Source organism: Rhinolophus sinicus, chromosome 14 (genome assembly GCF_057876585.1).
Source record: "Rhinolophus sinicus isolate RSI-liver-muscle chromosome 14, RSI-T2T, whole genome shotgun sequence".
Classification (NCBI taxonomy): Eukaryota; Metazoa; Chordata; class Mammalia; order Chiroptera; family Rhinolophidae; genus Rhinolophus; species Rhinolophus sinicus.
In genome coordinates, this window is record NC_142514.1 from 185,781,677 (window position 1) to 185,807,534 (window position 25,858).

The 25,858-nt window shown below is 56.2% G+C and overlaps 1 protein-coding gene across 10 annotated transcripts in view; it reads left to right on the forward strand.

Moving 5' to 3' along the window:
• The window catches only part of ANO1 (anoctamin 1), a 155,801-nt gene that overhangs the window by 71,240 nt on the left and 58,703 nt on the right, over positions 1–25,858 (forward strand). For 9 of the 10 annotated variants that reach the window (XM_019755675.3, XM_019755679.3, XM_074336865.2 and 6 more), the window contains exons 2-3: positions 6,480–6,652; positions 14,893–15,225. In XM_019755675.3, the coding sequence (XP_019611234.2) occupies positions 6,480–6,652; positions 14,893–15,225 (506 nt within the window). Of the gene's footprint in view, positions 1–5,997; positions 6,122–6,479; positions 6,653–14,892; positions 15,226–25,858 lie in introns of those variants that run through there. The other variant, XM_019755681.3, reaches the window with a different exon arrangement.

Here is a 25,858-nt window from a genome sequence, read left to right on the forward strand (position 1 = left end):
AATCTGTGTTCATTGCAGAAATCTTAGAAAACAGAGAGAAACAGAAAGCAGAAATTAAAAGCCATCAATTGGTTTTCCGTCAGTAATAGGAAGAGGCTCTGTGGCTAAGCTGTCCCTGGTCACGCGTGGCTTTGAGCCCTTGACACATGGCTTGTCTGAACCAGGGTGTGCTGTGAGTGTAAAATACACACCGGGGGACGAAGAAGGTCGAATGCCTCATTGATACTTTTTATGTTGATTATATGCTGAAAAGATAATATTTTTATAGACTAGGCTACATGCATGTTTTTTTATTAATCTCACCTGATTACTTTTACTCTATAACGGGGCTGCTGGAATATCTCCATTACCTGTGTGTCTCCTGTCACGTTCCTGTTGGACAGTGACATGCTGTAGGGCCCGGGCACGCCCTCCGCGAGGACACTGAAAAGTTCCCTTGAGGGGATGATTCCTGAGTGGAACCTGGTGGAGGTTCAAGATTCTGATCCGCAGTGTAGGGTCAGGAGGTCGGTAGCCGTGCTGCTGAGGCGCCTGGTTCATTGGCTCCTTCATGTCTCCCGCAAACACTGGGCCACTGCTTTGGGCTGGGTACCCAGCAGGCAGGCCCTGGGAATACAGGGCGCGGAGTGTCCCCCCCACCGCCCCACAGACGCCCGCGGCCCACTCAGCGGCAGGACGGAGACCCTAGACCTAGCGGCGGCCCTGACACAAAACAGAACTGGCCCCAAGTCATAGGCACATGAAGGCACAGATGGAGGCCAAGGCTTCCAGGGAAAGACCATCCGTGGCCCCACAGAAACTCGGAAGATCTTTTATTCCGCTTTTGGGGTCTCACAGGAAAGCATCCGGATCGTCCCATACAGACACCTAAGCCTCGTCCTCTGTCTGTCCAGGGAGCTCAGCTTTGCTTGGTCTTTGGGAAAGCTGCATGAAGCCACACTGGTCCAGGAGGGTCCCCTCTGGAGCAAGACAGGCTGCAGCCAGTACCTGTGACACAGGGTCCGGCCTCCCTAGAAATGGATCTTTAGGGAAGCTGCTCAGAGTCACTGACCCCAGGGGAGCAGTGACGAGGTATGGTGCCCCCACCCCCACCCCTGCCCCAGCACCCAGTACAAGATGCAGGACAGTGGGGCTGTGTGACAAGAGCCACTTCAGTTGTGTGCACACACTCTCCGCAGGGCAGCACCTCCAGTTCCATCCTGGCTCCCAGCCTAGGGGCCTCAAGCAGCCTTCAGCCAGCGGACCTGGTCCTGACCCGTCAGAGGCTCGTGGGGCTGGGGAGACCGCACATCTCGGGAGGAAGGCCCTGCCTCTGCAGAGTGGGTCAAGCTCAGAAGGAGATTCCTTCTGCCTGGGACACGGACGTCCTTTGTTCTCTTGGGGGCCTCCATGAAATAAAGAAAGAAAGGCGATCGCTGTTACTCAGAGCAGGGCAGTCTGAAGTTCTTTTATTCTTTCAAGAGCCTAGAAGAGGAATTAACCAGCGGACAAGACTTTCCTTTTGAGAAGCGTGGAGTCAGCGAGCCGTGACGTGGAGTTTCCACACTCTGCTGGGCAGAGTGGTCCAGCTGCTGGCTCAGCCTTGTTCTGCTGCAGGGAGGGTGCTCCAGTCCCCCACCCTCACCCCCATCCCCCACTGGCCGGGATGCTTAAGGGAGGCGAGGTGTCTGTCCTCATGGAGTTAATGCTGTGATTCCCGCAGGGTCACTCGGGAGGAAGGAGCTATTGAGACAGTCTGACTTCTCCCCACACCTCCAAGGCAGGGACCCCCCCTCCGGGCTGGGGGCCTCTGTGTGAAGCCACTTGCAGACGGGGTATTCGCCTAAGAACCTGAGTATTTGTAGACAGCTTAGCACAGTGCTGAGCAGGAAGCCCCGTACCACTGCTTGTAAAATAAACACAAACGGGACATCTGTAGTGTGCCAGGACCAGGACGGGAAGGGGTGCTGAGTGCAGAAATTACGAAGGAGACATGAGGGTGGGGGGCCAGAAACGGGCCGGAGTGCCTGGACAGAGCCCCAAGCGGAGCCAGCAGAACAAACGCGAGTAATGCAACTGAGTGGACGGGACCAGGTAGGCTTCCAGGAGGAGGTGGCGGCCGGCTGAGCTGGTGGGTTCTAACCTAACCAGGGTGTGCTTTTAGAGTTCTTAGGAATTCTCAGAAGGCGGGCCTTGGGTTAAGGAAACACATAAAGCTTCTGAAAACCCTGGGATGGAAACAACACCCATGGATTCTGTTGGGGGAAAAAAATCCCCCAGACAGAACTTCATGCTTGGGCTGCGTTCCAGGACGCTGGGCTGGCAGTTTCTGTGCCCACAGAGCCTCCCCGTCCAGCTCAGCTTGCAGTTCTCGGCTCGGGGGTTCTGACATCATGCGAGGGAAGGAAATGACAGCGGTCCGGTCTCCCGCCCACCATCTCTGTTATAAATTCCCCAGGCACGTCTTCCCCGGGTGTAATTACATCCCCAGTCACTTTTAGCGCATTAAGTCACATACCTGTTTGGGGTTTGTTGCTTTCCTACATGGGTTGCCTACCGGAAGCTCTAAAGGGGCACAGAGCCAGCGCGGGAGCTGGATGGTGACCGTTGGTGCTCACAGTAGCCCTGAGTCATGAGCCGATCACTTCTTCCATGCTCCTTCCCCACCCTGGACTGGTGGTGAGTCAGTAGCATTTATTTAGCACCTCTGAGTGCAGAGATCTGTGCTGGGGACAAAGCTGTCCTGTGCAGGGGTGGCCAGGGCCAAGGGACAGAGCCCCCTGGACATGGTACCACCCCTCCACCAACGGAGGGCAGAACAAACCAAATCCCCACCTCTCTAATTCCGTGTGTGTGTGTGTGTGTGTGTGTGTGTGTGTGTGTGTGTTCACTTCAAGGAAAGAGCCCTAGTTTGGCGGCGCAGAGGGGGTGGTGAGGAGACCTAGATTTAAGGCCAAAGCTTTCTGGACTGTGACCTCAAGCCCAGCACGTCACCTCCCCAGGCCTGCGCATTCTCATCTGACAAATATAGGATAAGCAGATCATCCCCTTCTCCCCCTCCCCCAGGTCTTCCCTGAGGGTGCATGCCCCTAGAGGACATGTAACAATGTCTGGAAACATTTTTGGCTGTCACCCTGGGAGGGGAAGGTGCTACCAGCTCCACATGCCACAGGACACAGGCCGGCCCCTAAGACAAAGGCCTCTCCGGCCTCACTTGCGGCAGTGCCGAGCTTGAGAAGCCCCAGACCTCCATATTAGAAGAGACCACCGCTGAAGTAACGCCTGACCCAGGTCCCCCGGCCAGGCAAGGCAGAGGGTATGGTTCTGCCACGCTTTGCAGAGCGTGGTTTGGTCACCTTTTCACTAAGATGGAGATGGCCTGGGGAGTGCTCAGACGTGTGCCGCGAGGCAGAGAGCAAGATGTTCTTTCTTGTGGGCAGCCAAGGAGGAGAAACTGATGTTGAAAATAAAACACTGCTGGAAAGGGCCGCTAACAAGGGTGACATTCTCCCGACATTTGCTCAGTTGTCTCCTATGTCCCTGTCACTCTGTGCCTGTACTCATGGTGAGTATTGAAATGTCAGCAAAGACGTAAATGGCTAACAGTGGGTGAGATCCCAGTGACACGGAAGGGCAACGGGTGGCAAAACAACAGCCCAGAACTTCCCTTAATCAAATATAGCATTTAAACTAATGAGACTGGTTTTTACTAATTCATGAGCCAGGAATTAATTCTACTGGTAAAATCTGTCCCTTTGGATTTTTAATGATGAGAATCATTGAGTCAAAAAGCAGAACATTCCGTATTAATGCAACAGTTGATCTATAGGGCCTGTTTATAAGCAGTCAGAGACTCGGAGTAAAGACAGAATCCCAAAAGGTAGCCCACGTGAGACAGCCGAAACCACCACCAGAATGAAACGAACTCTTTCAAGTCCTCTAAGTTGGGAAATAACGTAGAAGAATCTCATTCCTCCTCCACGATTTTGGGGGCATGTCGTTTTTATTTTTTGTTTGTCCCTGAAATCCCGACATCCAAGAACTCCTGGCCTGGCTATAAGTGGCCTGGGGACAGAATTGGTCCTTTCTGGCCCATCCTCTCACCTGTCCTGTGCAGAGGCCACCCTGCCTGCATCTCCCCTCCCCTTGCTGAAGCAATTCCACACTGTCCACCTGGGAAGACTGGGGGAGGGGCGAAGGGAAGCAGACGGCAGGAGAGGGCCAAAGCAAGGGAGTCGACTGAGATACGGCCAAGGAAATGATGCTTTACAGCAAGCAGATGTGCTGAATACCTGGCTACAACATAAATTATGGAAACAAGAAGTGAAACAATTTCTTGGGCAAAGCCATACAGTCACTGCCCCAGGAGGAAGCAGGGAGCTGCGATGCCTAAGAGACTGTCGCCCACCCTGTAGCGCCCAAAATGGCCCAAACACGAAGCCCCAGAGCCCTCTCAGGGTCAGAAGTCAAGTGTCACTTCCTAAACATTTGGGAATGCCAATGTACCCAGAACTAAGGAATTATATTTACTCTTTTTCACAAATTATACGTTGTAGATTTCTGCAAAACCCTTTGCGACTTGAAAATAAATTTAGAAAGACGATATTACAGCTACACAATCTTTGTTCTTTACCAGCAAGGATAAGACAATGAAGTTATATAATACTGTGTGTGTGTGTGTGTGTGTGTGTGTGTGTGTGTGTGTGTGATTCTTCCCTGTCCTGAAAACTTGAACTTTTAGGGACCGGGTCTCCCTGGCATGGCAGAGACCGTGGACAGCTGTTTCCGGCGGGGACTTGGCCCGCCTAGCGCATGTCTCCAACGCTGCTCTCGCTGTCCAAGGTGCAGACAAAGGGTCCTTTAGGGCCATGCAGCGCCTCTTGGCAAGGCCAGCCCAAGGACGGGCTAACCTTCCTGCATCTCTCCAAGTTCAAGAAATTCACAAACTTGAACCTGCATGAGAGGCAGAGGGGGGAGGGGAGACCATGACAGTGACAGGATGACAGCAGTAGTAACAGTGGCCACCACTGCCCAGCTTCCCCTTGTGTTGGGTGTGGAGCTGCAGCCAGACACACCCTGGAGGCTGTGGGGGAGAAGGCAGAGGCTCTGTGAGGCTAAGGAGACTCTCCCAAGGTCACAGGGCTGGGAAGTGCCAGAGCTGGAACCAGGCTCCATCCCATTGCCCCCACCCCAGCCTAATTCCAGAATCCACCCTTGGAACCACGGCATGCTGATGACATCATGACCTTGGAAGGCAGTTTTGTAACATTCAGGGCTCTGTAGGCCCTGACTGTTCCTCAGCGGCCATCCAACAAGCAGTTATTGAACACCAACTGTATGAACCCTCTGTAAAATGAGGTAGCATAAAGGAAGTACTGTAGTTGAAGTGCAGGCAGGTTCTTGGGCCTGAGTGCTTGGGTAAAGGGAAATCCAGGACGGCTTCCTGGAGGAGGTGGCATTTGGCACACACTTTGACGAACTAACAGGATACAGAGAGTCAGAGGAAAGGGAGACAATTCCCACTGGGCAGCATTGCCAGTGTGGTCCCTGGGGGCTAAACCTGGTGTGGCTGCCCCTGGAGACTTTCACCCACCCTGTGCCAGGGCGGAGGATTAAAAACCCGTCCTGAGGAGTACCTACTGTGTGCCAGGCCCCTGCTGATCCTGGGAGGAGAGCGTTCAAACGCACCATCCCTCCCTCAGGGAGGCAGTAGCGAGTCGTTCAAGGAGTACTCACAGGCAACTGGGCATGAACCCCACCCTTTCCTTGGCCTTGGAAGCCCCCATCCCCTTCTACAAAATAAGGACCAGGTGTGGGGTTAAATGAGATGAGCTGTGTAAGGATTCTGGTCGTGCCTGCTCACAGATTTCTAATCATTCCATACGTGGGGGCTGCCGGCAACCTGAGGGGTCCTGGATAGATGCTAAGGCCGCGCAAGGGGCCAGGACAAGCTGGGGAGGGCGGGCCTGAAGAAAGCAGGGGAGGCTCCTCGGAGGAGGTGAGACTGAGTGACAGCAGGAGTACGCCAGCGGGTGGAGGGGGAAGGGGCAGGGAGAACATTCCTGACTACATTCTCAGAAGCGGCTCTCCCCTGCAAGCCGACTCCACACAGAAGTGAGAGTTTTGGAGACTTTTATTTAAGGTGGGGGCTGCAGGAAGTTTCCTCCCAAGTATGAAACCTTGGCCACCCTCAAAAAAATCCAAGGGGCTCCTTCCCCGGATAAAAATAAAACTTGGAGGGGGCCCGCAGGAACGTAATACTTTCTTCCTGTGTTTAAATTTCTACGGAAAATCTGACCCGCGGCCGCCGCCCGGGCCCCGAGCGGGCGCAGAGCGCTTGTATCTTTAAGGAAAGGAGTCGGGCGGGCTGCCCGGCAGGGTGGGCGCACGGGGTGCGGGGCCGCGGGAGGCCGAGGGCGGCGGGCGGAGCGGGAGGCCCGGCCCCCTGCGAGGGAGCGAGCGAGCGCGCCCGCCGCGAACGCTGCCGTGTCCGCTTGCAGAGGCCGCCGGGGCCGTGGATGGGGAGGGCGCGCCGCCCGGCGGTCCCGGCGCACAGGCGGCCACGATGAGGGTCAACGAGAAGTACTCGACGCTCCCGGCCGAGGACCGCAGCGTCCATATCATCAACATCTGCGCCATCGAGGACATCGGCTACCTGCCGTCCGAGGGCACGGTGAGTGCGGGCGGCCGCGACCGGGCAGGAGGGCCGCGCACCTGCGCCGCGCCCGGGGAAAGCAGCACGGGGATGGCCGCGCCTCGCGGGGCGCGGGACGTGGGGGGGGCTTCCACTCGCGCACGTGGGAACTGGCGGCCGACAAGCACACGGTCTGCGCTCTACGCGTCCGAGGCGCGGCGCCCACCGGGTCACCGCGGCGTCCCTGACCGGCCGCTGGGCTCCGCGTCCTGGCTCGCCTCGCCGCCGCTTTGCCCGGGGCCGGGAGTCCTAGCCCTAGCGCGTGGCTTGGGCCCTGGGTGGGACACTCCCTTCCCGTTGGTGCCCATTGGGGCAGCCGAGGTGGGGGTTGGGGGGAGCCGCATCGCCGGGGGAGGGTGGCAGCCTCTAGGCCCCTCCGCGCCGCCACCCTCTGGCGACAGCTGCGACCCTCTGGGGCTCGACCCGCTGGTGTCTCCCTCACCTGCCCGGGGTGTGGGGAGTTCCCAGAGCGTGGGGCCCGGTATGGAGTTCCCAACGCCCAGGGCAGCAGGGGGGCGCTGGCCTGTCAGACTTCTTTACGCGCTGGTCCCGACCCAACCCTGCGCCCACACCCCATCCGGGTGGTACCCGGGGCACGTGGGCCAGCCTCGAGCCGGCCACGCGGCTGGGGAGTAGGGGTCCCCCGCTGCCCCCACCATTCTCCCTGCGGCCTCTCCCAGTTGTGGTAGGGATACCTAGAGGGCAGAATTCTCTCATAAGGGATTTGGCTTAATGTTAGAACAAGGTTTGCCCCAAAGAGGGACAGGCTGAGACCAGAACCCTCAGCTGGGGGAACCCACATCTGCTCCTCTGGGACCAGAGAACAGACTCCCCATCCCCCTACAGCCACTGCCAAGGCCCCCGCCCAGGCGATGCCAACACCCCAGCCCTTTGCTCAGGCTGACCAAGCAGAGGATTGCCCTACCCTGCTGCTCTAACCTCAGGGCTGGACATGGGCATCCAGGGAAGTGCCTGCAGGGTGGGACCGATGCAGGGCAGAGACCGGCAGGCCTCCTCCCACTCTGGGGTCACAACTGGGACTCCTTGTGGGCATTTGGGGGCTCTTCTGCAGCTGGACTTGCACAGAGGTGCAGGGAGCGTCGGGAAGCAGCACTGATGGAGAGGGTGTCTGCCTAAGAGAAATACTGTTAGGCGTGAGAAGTTCAGGGGCATCATTTCAACAACACGGAGTGCCTGCTATGTGCCAGGCCGTACTGGACACTGGGCACCCCACAGGCGTTGAGACAGGGAAGCTGTGCCCATCTGGGGCTTAAGGAGCAGTGATGGGACCTTACCCAGGAGAGTGGCAAGGGACACTTCCATAGCGCTGGGCCAGTCACTGCATATTAGCTCATTTAATTCTCAGAACAACTGTATGGGGTAGGTGCTCTTACTACAGATGAGGAAACTGGAACCAAGAAGGGACAGATGACCTGTTCCCAGTCACCCATCAGCTGGGAAGAGAGGTAGGAGGGACCAAGACACAAAAGGAGGTGGCCATCGGCAGCCTGCCAGAGGAATGGACATTGTGGAGAAGGGGCTAGTTATACTCGTGCTGGGGTGGTGGGGGTTCTGACAAAGAACTTGAACATGCGAAGACCCAGAGGTAGGAACATGGGACACCAGTTAGGAGGCCTGAGATAATGGTGGCAGCCAAGGACATGGAGAGAAATGGGCATTCCAGAGGTAGGTCCTATTCAACCTGAAATAAGAAATGGAGATCTTCACCAATGGCCCTTTGCTCTGGAGTCTTAGTTCCGGGACCTCGTGTTTATCCGGATCCCGAAACTGCCTCCCCCAAACCCTAGTGAGGGCCACAAAGCCTGCAACTGGGCCCTTCCTTCAAGGTCTTCACAGTCTGGAAACACGCAGACAAGCCCAGATGAGACTCTTATTGTGCACACACAGGTTTCAGGTCTCACAGGCTTGAAGGGCTGTGAATTGTGGCACTGACTGCAGAAGGAGCAGTGGCTGTAACAGGCTGGAAGCAGCAGTTCCCGGAGCCGGGGGCCTGTCTGTGCAGGCAGGCAGCATGACGGGAGAACCTCCCAGGGCATCCCTGCCACAGCCGAAGCCAATAATTATTGCTCAGTCGTTATTTTGAGTCACCCAGTGACAGCGGTTCTGTGCATGTAAAGGCCAGAGGGCGTGGGCTGCATTTCAGAAAGTTCCTACAGGTTCCCAGACAGGCACCCCATATGCGCAGGGTTCCAGACAGGCACCCCAAATACGACGTGATTTAAATCGGCTGTCAGAATAAGCCTATCCCATGCAGGCTGTGGTTCCCCACTCATGTCTCTGTGCCTCTCCTCTCTGCCATTCCCAAGTTCAGGGGTAAAAGTCACTTCATCGTTTCTGTACAAAGAGGTGTAAGAAATGACTCAAAAGCCAGAGGCCAGGTTGGATGCAATTTATTTTATTAAGTGTCCTTTGTTCATCTTTGAGTGTTTCCACTTTCTTCCTTCAAATTGACATGTGTCAGTGGCCCGGGACCTGTGTGCCTGACAAGTCCAGACACCCCAGCCAGGCACCTGCTGGGAACTGCCTGCCTGCGAGATAAGAGCGCTTCCCTGCTTATCTGCAACTGCAGGCGATGTGTTGATAGGTTACGGAATTGGCCCGATCATCAGAAATTGTGATGTAGTGCTAGTGACTTAATTGAAACATTGGGGGCATAAAATGAAGTCTAAGAGGGATGTAGCCCTCAGATCTGAAATCAAAACCAAAAGAAAATGTGCAGGTCACTGATTTCATTTCCCCCCTTTCAGAAAAAGCAAGTGTAGGAGGTTCCCCAGGAATGGTCATTGAGACTTACCCAACTTTGGCTATGTCACAAGAATGTGTGAATTCAGCTCCTGGAGTGCCAACTCCAGGTCAGAAGCCAAATAAACGAATGCATGGGGTCCCAGTCCAGCATCTCAGGTGGACACAGGGCTTCGGTCCCCTCTTCCGCCCTGTTCTCCAGGTTAAGGGAAAGAGTTTGGACAGGCAGGTGTGGATCAGACATATGTAGGCTGCCCTCTCCCTGTTTGTGGTAGGACCTTTGTCCCCTGCCATCGTCCCACAGGACCTCAGGGAGCTATTTCTCTTCCACCATTTTTCTGTTCCCCCGGGAAGCTCTATCCAGGAGCACTTCCACCCAAATATTCCGGGGGCTAATCTTCAAATACTTCCAGAACTCCCCTCACTCTTAGCCCTCACAAGAATCGGTGACCTATGTCCAGGAGCCGTTTTGTCCCCATCTCACCGATATGAGAAAAACTGAGGCTCAGCGCTGGGGAGAATCATGTTTAAGTTGCTGGTCTGGCTGGGTCTCAGCTTCTGTATCCTTGATCTGGGGGCCCCCACCAGTAACAGTGTGCAAAAGCCAAGCCTCTGTCATTCACTCACATGCATTCATTCATTCCACAAGCACGGTGCCCTGTGGGGTTGCCTGCCTCTTTCTTAAGGACAAGAAAGGAGAACATTCTAAAGCTTTCTCAAGCTTTGAGGTGGGAAGTTATGCATGCAGTCTAACCCACATCATCCCACTGCAAGTTAAATCTGCACTTTCGTCCTGTCCGCCATAGGAAAAGTACCCACTCCACTGTTCCGTGGGAGGGTCCGTAAGGTCACATGGCCTCCACGGCGACCTCTGTGGTCCTCATGGTGTGGCTACCTCCCCACCCCCTCTAAGCCCGCTCAGAATTTCTCTCCAGACCCTGAGGAACTCCCAGCCCATGTCTAGTAGGGTAAGAAGAGAGTCCATACTTTCTGTTCAAAGGTTGCTAACTTCCCCTTACACTTAGTCAGGCAGGATTATCCCCATTTTATAAAGCCAACACTAAAAACACAAAGCAACTTGCTTGGGATTGTGCAACAAATCAGTGACAGGGCCAGGGGTGTGTGTGTGTGTGTGTGTGTATGTGTATATGTGTGTGTGTTAGGGGTTAGATTGGGGACTCTCATATCAGTGCTTGGTTCTGCCTCCTGCTGATCCCGGCAATGCATCCAGCTCCCTTTCTGTAACTTTAAAATCTAAGTTTGGCACTGCCACCATCTTTCACTTGTGGTCCATTTTGACCATGAGATTGTTTTCCCCTGTCCTCCCCTAGTTCTTTGTGCTGTGTCTCAGATCCCAATTAGATCAAACTGCTGTTGAGGGTTCACCATATGCCAGGCCCTATGGTAAATGCTACACATATGAGGTCTGACAATTAAGTTTGTGAACTATCCTAGAAAATGTGCCTCATACCTCATTGCTGAATATCACAATGGTCACCTTCGAAGTACTCCCCTTGGGAAGCTATGCACCAACGCCAGCGCCTAGTCCACCCTTCAAAGCAGTTTTGGAACTCTTTTTCTGGAATGGCCATCAGAGCTGTCGTCATATTACCCTTGATGTCCTGAGTGTCATCAAAATGTCTTCCTTTTGATATTTCTTTTATCTTCAGGTAAAGAAAGAAGTCGTTGGGGCCAGATCAGGTGGGTAGGGAGGGTGTTCCAATACAGTTATTTGTTTACTGGCTGAAAACTCCCTCACAGACAGTGCTGTGTGAGCTGGTGCATTGTCGTGATGCAAGAGCCGTGAATTGTTGGCGAAAAGTTGAGGTCGTCTAACTTTTTCACGCAGCCTTTTCAGCGCTTCTAAATAGTAAACTTGGTTAACTGTTTGTCCAGTTGGTACAAATGCATAATGAATAATCCCTTTGATATCAAAAAAGGTTAGCAACAGTGTTGCAACGAGTTCACAAACTTAATTGTCAGGCCTTCATATTAACAAGTTCAATCCTTCCAACAACCGTATAAGGGAAGTCATAGCCGATGAGGGGGGTCTGTTATTCCCCTGGCCCTCATTTTACAAAGAGGGCTGGATCCAGAGGACAGTGACATTGTCATGTATGTCTGGGAAGACATACAGTGGCAGAGCTGGTCTTCGAACCAGGCAGGAGGACACCCACTCTTGATCAGGCGTCTGTGCTGCTGCTCAGGTGGGAGGAGATGTTGAGGGGATGTTTCCGTGCTCCCCAGACTGTCAGGCCTGAGTGTCCTCAATCAGGCCCCAGTGCACAGTCATCGTTCAGTGTTGAACTTGGTAACGACTTCCTGTCTCGTGCTGGTGGGGAGTTTGGGGCTGCTCCCTACGATGATTCCCCTGCTCTCTGGCTTGATGGGTCTCTCTGAATTTCCTCCCCATTCTCTAAGGGGTTGTTTGTCCTACTTTGTTCAGTATTAGCCATTACGCCAGCCAACCAGGGGCATCGATGGGGCCAGGTGGCGAGCCCGCCATGTGCATAGCAGTTTCTGGATGGAGGTGTGTCAGGCCTCAGGGATCCTGTCACCCAGCTTAGTGGCCCCTGTGAGTTAGGAGCTCATGTGTGGAAGGTTCCGAGGCAGTCCCAGCACATGAGACCTGCCCGACTGGAGTGGTCAGGGAGGTTTGTCCCGTGCCCTGGAAGCTGGATAAAATTACAAAGCACAGAGAAGGAAGGAAGGACATGCAGGTAAGGAACGCAGCCCGTGCAAAGCGAGGAGGATGTCCTGACTCCAGTGTAGCCCCAGGTGGCAGGAGGCAGGGGAGGAAGCAGGGGGCGGTGCAGGCAGGACACGAGGTGGACATTCAGCCCGTGGAAGCTGTACATGGCTCAGCTCGGAAGATCGCAGGTCTTCATTTGGAAAATAGAGATGAGCCTCTCGTAGAGATGCTGGAGTGTGGAGTGCCCAGGATGCTGGCAGCAGGTGGTGTGCCCTCGCACCCTGCCCTGACCAGAGACCGAGAGTCCCCCATGGCCTGACCGCCTCCCACGCTCTTGCCCTGCCTGGCAGCACCTTCATTTCCTGAGTGCCGGCCGGTGGCTTCCCTGGGCAGCCCACACGTCTGTCTCCTCTGCCCGCTGCACTGGGAGGAGAGAAACCACCTCTAGCCGCCAACTCACCGTGACTCTGCAATTCTCTGACATTCCTGAGATATGGAGGACAATGAACCTCTGACATTGGCACCGGGATCGAGGGCACGGTGCCGGGATGACCCCCATGCACCTGTCCCAGGAATTAGATGGAGAGTCTGCCCAGCACTGGCATGCTTTGACTTGGTTAACCCTCCTGGCCGCTAGTGGGGCCACGTACATTATCCTCCCATTTCACAGAGGCGGACACTGAGGCCCAAAGCAGTAGAGGCCTTGTTGATGCAGAGGGACCAAGCGCAAACGGAGAGCCAGGTCTGGCTGAATGCAGGGCCTTGGGCTCGGCTGCTGCCCTTCGCAGTCCTGTCCTTACTCTGTGCTAAGGAACAGCACCACCCCGAGTCCCCATTACTATTGAGGGGCAGAGTGCCTCAGGGGTGTAGATGGGATTCAAGGCTGGGCTGTAACCTCGGGTGCCCTTCACCTCACTGGGCCTCAGTTTCCTCCCTGACGCATTGAGAAGAACAACTCTTTCCCACCTCTCCCGAAATATGACCCACCAAAGATACTGGGGTCTTCCACGAATGCTGCCCTGGCCACGCTGGGACTCCCTGCCCCCTGAGCCCTCCCAGTGTCGCCCACCCTCAAGGGTGTGGTCCTAGCCCCTAAGCACCAGGCAGTCTCTGGACTGGGAGACATGTGGGAGCAGGCCAGCCAGGCGTCCACAGTATCGGGTCCTGTGAAGACCACCAAGACGGTGCTGAGCCGTGTGTTACAGTGCATCGAAGTTGATTGCTTATGTCTACCCCCTGCAGGCTCCAGATGCTGGCCATGCCCTGCCAGGCTGTGAGCAGTACCCAGTCTCCAGGAGGCAGCGTCCTCCCTAACCAGGAGTGAAAGCATCCTGACCCCTAAAAGGCAGGGCAGACCTCAGCCACCAGGCCCTGCCCAAACGCCCCTTCTTCCTCCTTCCCCGTGCAGCCGCCACCATCGCCCAGTCTCCTTCCTCTCCTGTCTTCTGGCTGCCCTGAATGCTTGACAGTTTTAACCCTGATCACGTGGGGACCCACCTCCAGGTGTTCTGGTGGCACTTTTGGCCAGCACAGCCTGCCACTAACTACTGGAGTGAGGGACTCTTGCTTCTCCTGAACAAATGCACAGCCCTTTGTGGCCTCGTGCAGCAGGGAAACCCCTCCCCACCCCGATCTCTGATCTGGGCTCCAGTGAGCCTGTGGGGAGACTCTCCAGGCCAGCGAAGTCCCAGCACAGCTCCGTCCTCAGGCCACCGGGGTTGGGAGCCTGCCTTCAGCCACCTGCCAGCCTCATACTCCATGCTTCTTGAGGACAGACAGCAGGAAGGGGAAGTGTGTGTGTTGGTGTGTGGTGAGGGAGCCAGGAGGGCCGGGGTAGGGCTGGGGCTCAGCTCTGAGGACGGTCCCGGTGTGGAGTCACCCTCAGGCTACTTCTCAGCATGGATTTATTTATCTTCTCTTAGTTCTGAAGACCAGCCTGCGATGAACCCACGTGCCCTCCATAACCAGCAAAGTCCCACGGGAGGTCTAGAAACTCGAGTTTAACATTAGCAGAAGCTGACGTCACTGCAGCTGCGTGGCGGTCTTGCTTTTTCACCTGCTGTCCCTACCTCATTGGCCCCCAGAGCTGCCCAGGCAGATAAGGAAACCGAGGCAGGGCTATACATGCAGTGACCCTCTCTGTTCCCCACCTCTGGCCCCTGATCTTCACTCTGGCCCCTGAGACCGCCTCCCACATAAACAGCTGAGCCCCACCACTCACCTGGGGGTCTGCTTTTGAGAGAACCCAAATGAACGCAGGGAGTGCCTGGCCTTCTCGACCACTGAGCTGGTGAGAGGCTGAGCCGGCCCAGGCACCGTCACGGTCCTGCGGCCACCTCGGCACGACCTTGTGCACACGCTGGCCTCCAGACGGTGAGACGTGCAGGCTCTGGTCTGCCTGCCACCCTGTCGCCGTGTGTGAGCAGCACTTTCTGGGCATCAACCCCTCAGGTTTGCCGTGGCCTTTCGCGAGCTGCCCAGTCCCTCATGGCCGGCCCGCTCTGGATCCGAGGGGGGGAATGCCTGGCATGTGTGACATCTTCATGTGTCACTCGCAGCACATGTCCTTTCTGGAATGGCAGCAGCCTGAAGGCAGGGCCTGTGTGCTGTGTTCACGCTGCCTCGGCCCTTGGTGGGCATTTGCTGTTTGTTGAGTGACTGCAGGAGCGAGTGGCCAAAGTGGTTCTCTTTGAAGCACGTGCCCCGTGAAGACCCGTCGCGGACAACGTGACGGTGAGTGGCTTTGCCTTTTCTTCCCCCTCAGCTGCTGAACTCTTTGTCCGTGGACCCTGACGCCGAGTGCAAGTATGGCCTGTACTTCAGGGACGGGAAGCGCAAGGTGGACTACGTCCTGGTGTACCATCACAAGAGGCCCTCGGGCAACCGCACTCTGGCCAGGAGGGTCCCACACAACGACACGGCGCTGGCCGCCCGCAGCCTCCGGCAGGACCAGCCGCTGCCCGGCAAGGGGGGCCCCGTGGGAGCGGGCGAGCCGCAGCCCCCAGCAGACTTCCACGAGGACGACAAGCGGTTCCGCAGGGAGGAGTACGAGGGGAACCTGCGGGAGGCCGGCCTGGAGCTGGAGCACGACGAGGACGTAAGTATCCTGCTTCTCGTGGGCACGGGTGCGGCGGGGTGGCTGGCGCGGGCCGTGCAGCGCAGGGTCTGTCCTCGCTCTAAGCTGGGCTTAGAGATGGCGGAGGGCAATGCTGCTCTGGTTGAGGTTGGGCACAAGTTGCTCCCGGGCGGCTTTGGAGGGCCCCCGGCCAGCCCCCTCCGGGCCACGTGTGCTCCAGGGAAGGGGCTGACCTAGCAATGATGACTTGTGGGGTCAAGGCATTTCCTGCTCTGGTCAGTTCCTTCCCTGGTCAGAGGGGCAGAGGACCAACTGACTCCCCTGGGAGGCTTCCTGGCAGTCGACCTTGGCCCTTCTCAGGGCCTCAGTTTCTCCATCTGTCAAATGAGGAGGTGGGTCTGACTGATCGCTGGGGCCCTCGGGCGCTGAAACCCCTCAACAGTAACACTGTTTTCTGGACCTCCGTTCCCTGGCAAAGCCTGAGAACCTTTCTAAGGGAAGGATTTCGGGGGAGAGCAGAAAGCCGACACCCTGGTGAGCAGGGCTGCCCTGGTGATGGACAGAAGGACTTCGGCAGCCCTTGCTTTGCTGTTGCTTCCCCACCACCCCCTGAGCCACTCTGTGCATGGGGGGCCTGCCTTCCATGAGCACTGGGGGACAGGCCCCCAGCCCAGCGAGCCCTCCCTGTGCGTGTTAACTGAGAATCAGCGAAAGTCTGTCCAACGCTCTAAGAGCAGAACAAGGGGTCAGCAGGCTAACCGAGAAGGTCAGCAGTCACCCGTGAGTGTGTAAAGTAAAAGCTGGTACTGATTTGCTATTCCACTGATGAGACCCACCGTGTCCTTAAATAACGAATACCTTTGAGGGTCAGTTAGGGAGCCTGGGGTGTGAAGTCTATTTCATGCCGTTCGGAGGACTTCCCCTGAAAGCAATAGACATGCACGGTGGGGCGTCTTTCTACCTTGAGCTTGTGGTCGAGGGACCGTGTGTTCCCCACGGAGCACCTCTCTGGGTCCCGTTCACCTTTGGAGGTGGGGCTGCCTGCCTAGCAGGGTGGTGACTTCTGCCGCAGGAACTTTGGAGTTTCAAGGGTGTGTGAGGGGCCTAAAAACACGCTGACGATCTAGAAGCAAAGATTCGGTCCTGACGAGGTTACAGAGAGCCTCTGTGCCTGACTCGGGGCAGCAGCTGCAGGCAGCAGCTGCAGGCAGGTGTGTGTTGGCATTTCTGTGGCTTGAGCTGGGGCCGCTCAGAGGAGAGCAGGAGATTCTTACTGACCTTTTGCATTGTTGTGTCCGGCCAGCCCTACGACTTTTTGCGGGAACAATGCTGCTACTATGCAGACCTGCCTTCCGCATGTCGTTGTATAACTGGAGGGACAGACGGGCTCCATCCGAGGCAGGAGAGGCGTCTCGCGGGAGGGGGCTTTCAGAGCTGTGGCCTTGAGCTCAGTGCGATGTGTGCTTTGTCTGTTGACCAAGGGATTTACTGTCTGTCTCTGTCGTTCTTTCCTGGCTACAATTATGCAGCCTCACGAGGCTTGAAAGGACCTCCGAGGTCTGGTCGTTCACACTACCCTGGCCCGATCCCAGACTATCTGTCCTTTGCAAGGTATCGAGCTATGCAGGCCTCAGTTTCCCTGTGTGTCAAGTGGAAATAACAGTTTACATCACTGGGTTATCGTGAGTAAAGTGCAAAGTGCTTACCTTGGAATCTGGCACACAGCAAATTCTTCCTGAGTGATGTTAATATTATATCAGATATTACTGCTCATACGAAAGTGGGAATAGCAGTGCCCGGGAAGGAGAAGAGAGCCGTATCTTTTCAAAAACTTTATATTCTCCATTATGACTTAGACATAACAAGCAAACGTCAAGGCGTTAGTTACTGTCACCAAGAAAAGATCTAGTGCTCCCTAGAAGGGACCGAAAACTTCATTGATAATTTGGCTCTGTAGCTAATCAGCCGTGGATTGGGCCATTTTTAAATAAAAATGCTACGGTGGTGTAGACTGGATGGTTCGAGTTTGCCAGGCAGCTGCAGTTGATGTGTGCCATCTCCCAGTAAAGTCTCCATTATATACCACGTTGTAGAAGGGCACCTGTAATTCCGGAGCTCTCACCGCAGTGAGCCAGGCCCAGGGTGGGTGGGGAAGCCTTCATCCGCTGCAGCCGGCCCAGAGATCTCCCCTGCTCTCCCCAGACCAGCAGGACCAGAGTCCATTCAAAGGCCGCTTGGGCGCATGCCTCTTAGGAGGTGTGTGTAGGCCCCTGCCAGTGTGATTAGCGGACAGTGGCTGCCATATTTATTTCAGGGGGAGAGCTGCCCCTGTGAGTGAGCTGGCCCCGGGGTATGTATACTCAGATTACAGGGAGTGAAAGGCTTTGCAGTTCTGGAAACAAGATAGCTCCCAGAAAGCCCAGTTGCACAGTCTTACCCCATTTGATGCAAAATTGGGGGCTTATGTGCACTTTCCTGGGGAGAACCATCCAGTAGATACTCAAATGCTCAGTGACCCCAAAAGATGAGGGATCGTTGCTTTAAACCAGGGCTTCTCAGCCTCGGTGCTGTTGGCATGTGATATTTAGCAGCACCCCTCGCCTCTCTCTGGCCAGGAGCATCCCCATGTCATGCCACCAAAAATGTCCCCAGAGATTGCTAAATGTCACCTGCGGCGCAACATTGAGAAGCCCTGCTTTAATGACTGGATGAGGGGACAAAAGGAAAAGAGGAAGCTAAGGAGAGAGGCACAGGGGACAAATAAATAAGGCCTCCTGGCAGCCCCCTCCTGAACCGTCTGCTGGCCCAGCCTTCGTGTGGAGGTCACCAGTGGCACAGATGTGACCTGCCTTTGCTCCCAGAGGGGCCAGCGCGTGTGTTTATGCTGTGCCGCTCTCGGCAGAATGGGCTATGAGCCCCACACAGTTGGGGCCCCTCTGTGCTTGCCCTTTCCCCCAAGTCAGGAGGTTTATTTTTGTGACATCCGTGCTGACATATGGAAGGCCAGTCCGGCTGAAGGCACAGTGGGGGCCAGTTCGTAGGGACATATAATGGTTAGTTTCCTGGCGCTGCCACAACAAATGGCCACAAACTGGGTGGCTGAAACAACACAAGTACCTTTTTTTTCATTTCTGGAGGCCAGGAGTCTGTGATCAGCGTGTCCACAGGGCCCTGCCTCCCCCCGCCCCAAGACCCCAGGGGAGGGTCCTTCCTGCCCCTTCCGGCTTCTGGGGCTCCAGGCAGTCCTGGCCGTGGCTGCGGCACTCCAGCCTCTGCCTCCGCCTTCACATGGCCTCCTATGTGTATCTTTGTGGTCTCTCCTCTTCTTATAAGGTCACCAGCCATTGGATGTAGGGCCCCACCTAACCTAGTATGACTTTATCTTAACCTAATGACATCTGCAAAGACCCTACTTCCAAATAAGGTCCCATTCAGTCACAGAGACGGGCCGTTAGGACATGTACATCTCTTTTGGGGAGACCCCATTCACCCCACCACAACAGCTGAGACTGTGCACTGGAGTGATGATCTTGGGGGGGGGGGACTCACAGAGGGACCCCAGTGGGTCAGGGAGACGTGGCTCATGATTGGATGGGGGTGGTGGCAGAGCACAGCAGGGGGTCTGGGGAAAGGGGTCCAGCCTTGGCCGCAGGGCCCTGAATGTGCACAGGAACTCCCTGTTGTCCTGTCGAATGCGGGCTCTGACTCAGCAGGCCTGGGGTGGGCCCAGGACTGAATTTCTGACCTGCTCACAGGGCGCGTGGAGGCTGCTGGTCCGGAACCACACTTTGAGGCGTGAGGAGCATACAAGCCTTCTTCCCCACATGCCAGCAGAGGCATCCTCAGAGAAGGGCACCCAACGTTTAAGCCCCCGATCCACTGCTTGGCACCCCAAAGGTAGCCCCGGACAGAGCCCCCAACACTGGCCATGCTGGGCTGAGAGCCTGTGGAGGGGGGCGGATGGGTGTCTGAGAAGCATGCTGGCAGCTTAAGGGATGATACTCTGCTCCTATCCCCCCTCTTCCCCGCATAGGACAGATCAAGGTTGAGCCTGGCCAACAGGCTGTGACTACGGTTCCCCCATTCTCCCCCTCCCCACTACCCTCACCCAGGCACTGTGTGCTCAGAGGAACCTAATTTGAAAACTGCTCCCCAGGACACCTGGAAGACGGAGACCTACCCTGGGTGTCACGATAGGCTCTGGCGCCTTATTCAGAGGACGGCCCTAAAAGAAGATTTCACACATGAGGGGGTCTAAGAGGGGTCCCATTAGAGACCCCCTAGGACGTCACGCATGATAGGAAATGACGGGAAGAAAAGGGTCATTGAGGCAGAGGCCCAGCCTTCCTTCTCAAGGAAAGTCCCCCCTTTACCTCCCCCATCCCTCTGACAGCAGTGGGCTCAGCGTTCAGGGTTCCCATCAAATGGACAAGAGCGCTTTGAGCCAACAACTGAAACCCATCAGCATTTTTCAAGTCCAACCTCAAAGGCCGCTGGACATTATTTATGTCCACGGGTCATTGCCGAGAAGGCCACACACTAAAATCCCGGCTGTGTGTGCTGGGGGTGGCCGAGGCCCCCACTGCCCTGAGGTTGAACCTGACCCCAGCTTTAGCAGCATCATGAGGGCCACGGACACTAGAACCCTATAAAGTCGGTCTGCTTTCATGCTGCCATCTGGGGCTCGCCGTGCGCCGCAGCTGGCTGGCTCGTTCCTGGGCACCCCTCCCACGGAGCCTGGGCTCCCTCAGCGTATCTGCTTCCCATCTTCGTTATTGTGAGTGTTCCTTTTGAGAAAGGAGTGAGGAACTGACTGTGGGAGAATGGCTGGTCAGCTTCAGGGTGCGGGGTGCGTCGTGGGCCGGTGGAGACGTGGGCTCGGAGCTCCCCGTGCAGATTTAGATCCCCTCGGCCACTTCCTGGCTGAGCAACCTCAGGCAAAGGCTGGACCTCAGTTTTTCCATCTGTGAAATGGAGGTGACGGCATTTGCTTCCTCAAGGAATGGTGGGCAAGAGCTGAGAGGAGCGTTAACAACCCTCTCCCGCAGCCCTCGGGCCCAGACGCCCCTTCACAGCTCCTGCCCGTCTTCCTGCCAGTTGGGAATCAGAAGGCAAATCCAGGAAAGGAAGGGTCTCCTTGCCTGTGGAGACACCGCTAGGTGATGGGGTGGTGGTGGTGGCAGGGCTGCTGTGGCCATGGTCACAGGGAGGGCCTGGGGGCTGGGCGGGTATCCCCAGCAGTCCTGGGGTTCGGCTACCTGTGGGGATGAGCTTGGCCCTTAGCATTGGAGGGGGTGGGGGCGGCCCCTCCTCACAGCCCTGGACACTGAGGGTGGAGGGTCTTTGACTTTGAGGAACCTGAGGTCTAATCCCAACATCTCCATATGTAAGCACAAATGAGCGACACACGTTCTCAGGGGACTGTTGATGTGGACGCAGCCCCCACCCCACCCCGTGTGGGCTCCCTAACCCCACCATGAGTAGGTTGTGCAGGAATCAGATCCCTGTACAGATGGAAAGAAAGAAACTGAGGCTCTGAGAGGTGGGCAAGGAGACAGAGCCCATAGGACCTGAGGGGGTCAGGACTAGCCCTTGAACTTGAGTCCTGGCTCCTCGTGTTGTTTGCCCTGAACCATGCGGTCCTAGCTCCCCACCTCCATTCCCAGGCGAGTGCCCCCGCCGTGGGCATCTCACGTGATGGGATGTTAAGGGCTCTGGTCTAGTTCTGAAGCTACCATTTCTCGATTCATAATTCCACCATTACACATTCATTTGTTTGGCACTAAAGTCTCTTAAGTCTTCTGCTACAGCTTTTATACACCCGCCTGACTTCCTTTGGGCCTGTCTTGGTTTGTGGAAACACACTTCTTTTAAAGTGAATTCTGGACATTTTTTTTTTTAAAGCAAAGTCTTTGAAGTCTCCCAAAGATGGTTGCACGGCTCTGCCTTGGTGACAGGTGGTTAAGGTGAAATCTGTGCCACTCTGGCTGTAGTTCTGATGTCCTCGTGTGTCCCAGGCCCTGGCGTGCCAGCATAGGCTCTTTCTGGCTCTTCAGGAATCTGCCAGCCAGTTGCTAACCTTTCGGTAGCGCGCAGTAGGCCGTGGCAGGAGTATTTACACCATGGAAATGGGCAGAGCTACAGCTGCAGGTCAGGACCAGTTGTTTGTTTGTTTGTTTGTTTTGTAGTCTCTCTGGAAAGCCAGGTTACCAGCATCTCCTTGCTCTTCCTCTTTGTCTTCCTTTCCTCAGAGGGGTTAACTATTTTCAAACATGTCTGTTGAGTTTTTAATTCACGTTATGACACTCTATTTCTGGAAGTTTTGTTAGGTTCTTTTCCACATTGGCTGTGTTGTTTTAATAGTTTCCTGTCCTTTACAGAACCTTTCTATCTAGAGGTGTGTCTCTGTAAGTGAGGTAATCACAGCTGATTTCTTATCCATATAGTCCCTTTAGAACCCCAAGGTTGAGGGCTCGCTTCTGGGGTTCTCCCCCAGCCATCTTCCGGCCTGGTGGGCCTGGCTGTCCTGTCCACTGGTCACCACCCTACATAACCCATGGCGGGGTCCCCAAGGCCTGGGAGGAAGGTGCTTTTGTCCAGAGAGACCTGGGGCTATGGCCGTCACACATCCGAGGGCATTATAGATGGAACCACTTTGAACCAAGGTCATGGCTGAAGTCCCCAGGCCCACGATGGCTGTGGCCTTTGGGGCCTTGATTTACCGGTGGTTGTCATCACCTCCTGTCCCTTCCCTTCTGCTCCTTTCGCACCGGGGCTGCTGTCTTTGCAATTCCCTGGGTCACCTGGAAGTGTCGTCTCCAGGGGACCCAGTTCCATGGTGTCTCCTGTTAGACTCCCTACCTTGACGGGTCTGGGACTAAAACTTCTGCCTCCCCCCTCCCCCACAGGCCAAGTGGCTGTGTCAACACATGCCCCCGGGGAACTCCCCTGGGCCTGGCAGTGCCCTGTTGTCGTCTCACCTCTTCAGCATCTTGAAGGCCACAACATTTCATTTCACTTCACTTCACTTTATTTTATCCAGAATTTTTTTTTATCATTTTCCATGGGAAGGTGGGTCTGAGTGATCCACCTGCCTGTCGCAGAGCAGGCCTGTGAACGAGTATTTTCTGCTGATTTACCCACCATTTGTTTCTTCAACCAGACAGGCCGTGGAGGCCAGACGCTGAGTGGAGGGCGGGGAAAGGCGCCCCCGGCCGGCCCCTGTGTGAGCTCCCGGACTCCCACAGAGACAGCACTTGCTGGATCCCTGAGTCGCTTGATGCACGTTGAAAGGACACCACGACTCTGGGAATGCGTGGTCGCACCAGTGACGGTGTGATGGTGCCCAAGTGGTCAAAGCCACTCCTCCTGGGCAGTGCAGACACGGTCAGCGTAACTGCAACCTAGGAAGTGCCAGTTAGTGGGCGGCCTCGCCACACAGAACCACACCCCTGACTGAGCATCTCCTGCCCTCTCCAGGGAGCCATCTGGGCAGACGGCAGTCGGGAGCTTTTCAGGGCCAACCCCAGGGTCGGACTATAGGCCTTTCTCAGGCCCTTGTCCTTGTGTATTAGAGTGGGCACCGGTTTCCTGTCAGGAGGCTGGGGGGAGGTCCAAATGCCAGGGCTGCCCTCGGCTGGCGCACAGTAGGTCCTCAGCAGGGACTGTCCCCTCTTCCTTCACGGCTCACTCAGTAAACACTATTGAGCACCTACTCCATGCCAGGCTCTGTCTCCATCGTAAGGACACATCGGTCACTTAGACAGACAAATACAGCCCCCAGAAGCAGCGTTGTAGCTCACATCCATGTGGGAAGCCAGTGTGAACAGAAACAGCAGGCAGATGTCAGTGCCACCGAAAACATGCCTCGTCATAAGGGACCAAGAGGGGATGCGGCACTGGGCATCACATGCCTTAAAAGCCTATTTGCTGCAGGAAACTTGAACCCTCCCAGAGGGCAGGGTCCAGGAGAGGACTGCGCCCTCCCGCTTGGGCCTCCAATGCCCACGGGGGTGGTACTGTCCCCCTGGGAGCTGAGGACAGATGGAGAGAGCCTGGAATTTGCCCAGGCCCCCGTGGTGCCTGAGCCCCTCCTGGCCTGCTGGCCACCTGCCTCAGGGAGGGTCTTTGTCTCCCTGCTGTGTCTGTAGCATGCACCCCAGGGCTCCCACATGACCATAGCTAGGACAGAGTCACACACACAGGACGCTGTCCAGGGTGACCCCGGCTAGTGGCACCAGGACCCGGGGATCCCTAATTCTCTGATTTCAGGACTGTGCATCTACAGTGAAAGGTGCCCTTCGGGGTGTGAGGTGGCCTGTGGGGTGAGGGCGGGGCTGAAGGGGTCGTGCCGCAGAGCCCTCAGGGAGCCAGGGGCCACCAGAAACGGCCACACTTGGCTCTTAGTGGTGCAAACCTTCCAGCAATTTCTGAGCCCATGCTTCCGCCACAGTAGATAGCCATGAATGGATGGTGGAGCCTGTGGTCCAGCCTGTGATTTAGAAGGTCCAGGGGGTATAGAGGGGACCCCTTAGCGTCTTTAGCTACCACGAATGCACCACGAGGGTGTCTTGTTTGTTTGGTTTGTGATTTTCTTCTTCCTTCTGAAAGGAAAATGCTGGAAAGAGTTCTGGTGAGATCACCCTTTGTGAGATGGGCTTGGAATGGAGGTTTATATGTATTTAGTTTGTGCTGGGAGAGTTCTGCACAGAGGGGAACAGCTCTCTCCACCCTCCCGCCCTCCCCTCTGGTTGGGGGCCATGTCAGGGCCCTGACTGTCCCCTCAGGGAGCCCCCTGCCATGGCTCCTGGCCCTGGCTGGTCTGTGACCTCCAAATTCCCCCCAGTACGAGGGCCAGAGTCAGGACAGATGGTGCTCTGGGACCTCTGGCTGGTGGAAAAGGGGACCCTGTGTCTCACGGTGTCTTCCTGCGGGGGTGGGCTGCCATCAAGCCGGGCACCACGTTTGCAAACATCCCATGTGGGCTCTCGCTGAACTGGTCCCATGACCCTTTTCCTAAATCCACCAGATGTTTTCCTGGGAGAGACCCCGTTGCTCACGTAAACAGAGGAGCGTGTTTTCCCAGGGAGGCCGGCCGCGGCACCAGCTCCTTGACCACCATCAAGAGAAATCTCCATGGACTCGGAAGGATGTATTTTGGGTCTTTGCGTGCAGATGAGCAGTGCTAGAAATAAACCTGGTCTGCAACAGGAAGAGACGGGCTCTGCCGCACGTGGGCTGTCCATGGTCGCTTCTCTCTGCTCAGGGGTGCCCCACGAGGAGGGCTCGTGCCTCGGGGCCCGCCAGAGCTTCCCAGGCCTGGGGAGGCGGCTTCAAGCTTCTTGGCCAAAGGAGTTTGTCCTCCTAGTAACTCTGGTCTCTGCTGCCTCATGGCTGGGGGGGCGGGGGGGAAGACGGTCCTGAGCAGCGGCAGCAGCCCCTCATTGTCTGACCTCTCCCACCAGCTGAGAGGCTGGGTGCCAGGGGCTCCCCCAAATGGGAAGCAAGTTCTGTGTTGCCCTGATTGGCAGATGATGATGTGGGGACTCAGAGAGGGTGAGTTATTTGCTCGACCTAAGGACCCTAAGTCATGTGGCCTGGCCCAGTGCCCCCCTACCCCGAGTCCCCCAGCCCGGGGCTGCTGTGTCAGGGCTCCGGCTCCCCACAGGCGGCCCCGCACCGTCACACTTCCGAGTCCTTGCCCATCGGGTCCTGGTGCCTGAGCTCTCTATTCCTGGCTGTGTCCTGGAGCAGCCTCCAGCCCCAGCTTCCGGGCCCATGCTTCCCTGAAGCTTCTGGACGGCTTAGCCAGACAGCCCTGTGCACAGACACCTGTGGGGCTTGAGCTGCAGCTCCGTGACTGGTGTAGCTGTGTGCTTCCGGAACCTTCTAACGTGACTTTATTTGGAAGAAGTGTCTTTGCATATGTAAGTTAAGGATCTCTGGACCGGATCATCCTGGATTTAGGGTGGGCCCCAGATCCAAGGATAGGAGTCCTTAGAAGAGAAAGCAGGGGGAGATTTGACACAGAGATACATAGAGGGGAGGGGCCGAGTGAAGACTGAGGCAGAGATGGAGGGATGTGGCCACAGCCCAGGGAAGCCTGGAGCCCCCAAAAGCTGGAGGAGGCAGGAAGGAGCCTCCCTAGAGCCCCAGGTGGGTGCTCGGTCCTCCTGACACCTTGATCTCGGACTTCTGGCTCCAGAACTGGAAGAGAATGACTGTGTTTAGGCCGCCCAGCGTGTGGCCGTGTGTGACAGCAGCCCCAGGAAACTCCTGTGAGGAGCTTGCACACTGCACCTCTGTGCCTCAGTTTCCTCAGCTCCATCCAGAATGAGGACGGTGGAAGGGTCAGCCTCACAGGCTGTTGTGGGGGTTAAGTGAGTTAATGTCTGTGAATGTGTAAAGCAGAGGCTGGCAGGTAGCCCCCACCATGATCACCATTACCATCGGCTTTTGCCCACCCATTTGGCAGTGGGTCCCTGAGCCGGGGCTGCACAGGGAGGCCTGTGGAGGGACACCAAAGCTGGGGTTCCCTGCTCCCTGGGGTGACATAGGGCCTCGGTGTCAGTGTCCATAGAGGCGCAATCAGCTGGGATTCACCCAGGAGGTGTGAGCTTGCCCTTCCCTTGGGAGGAGGAGGAAGCCCCAGTGG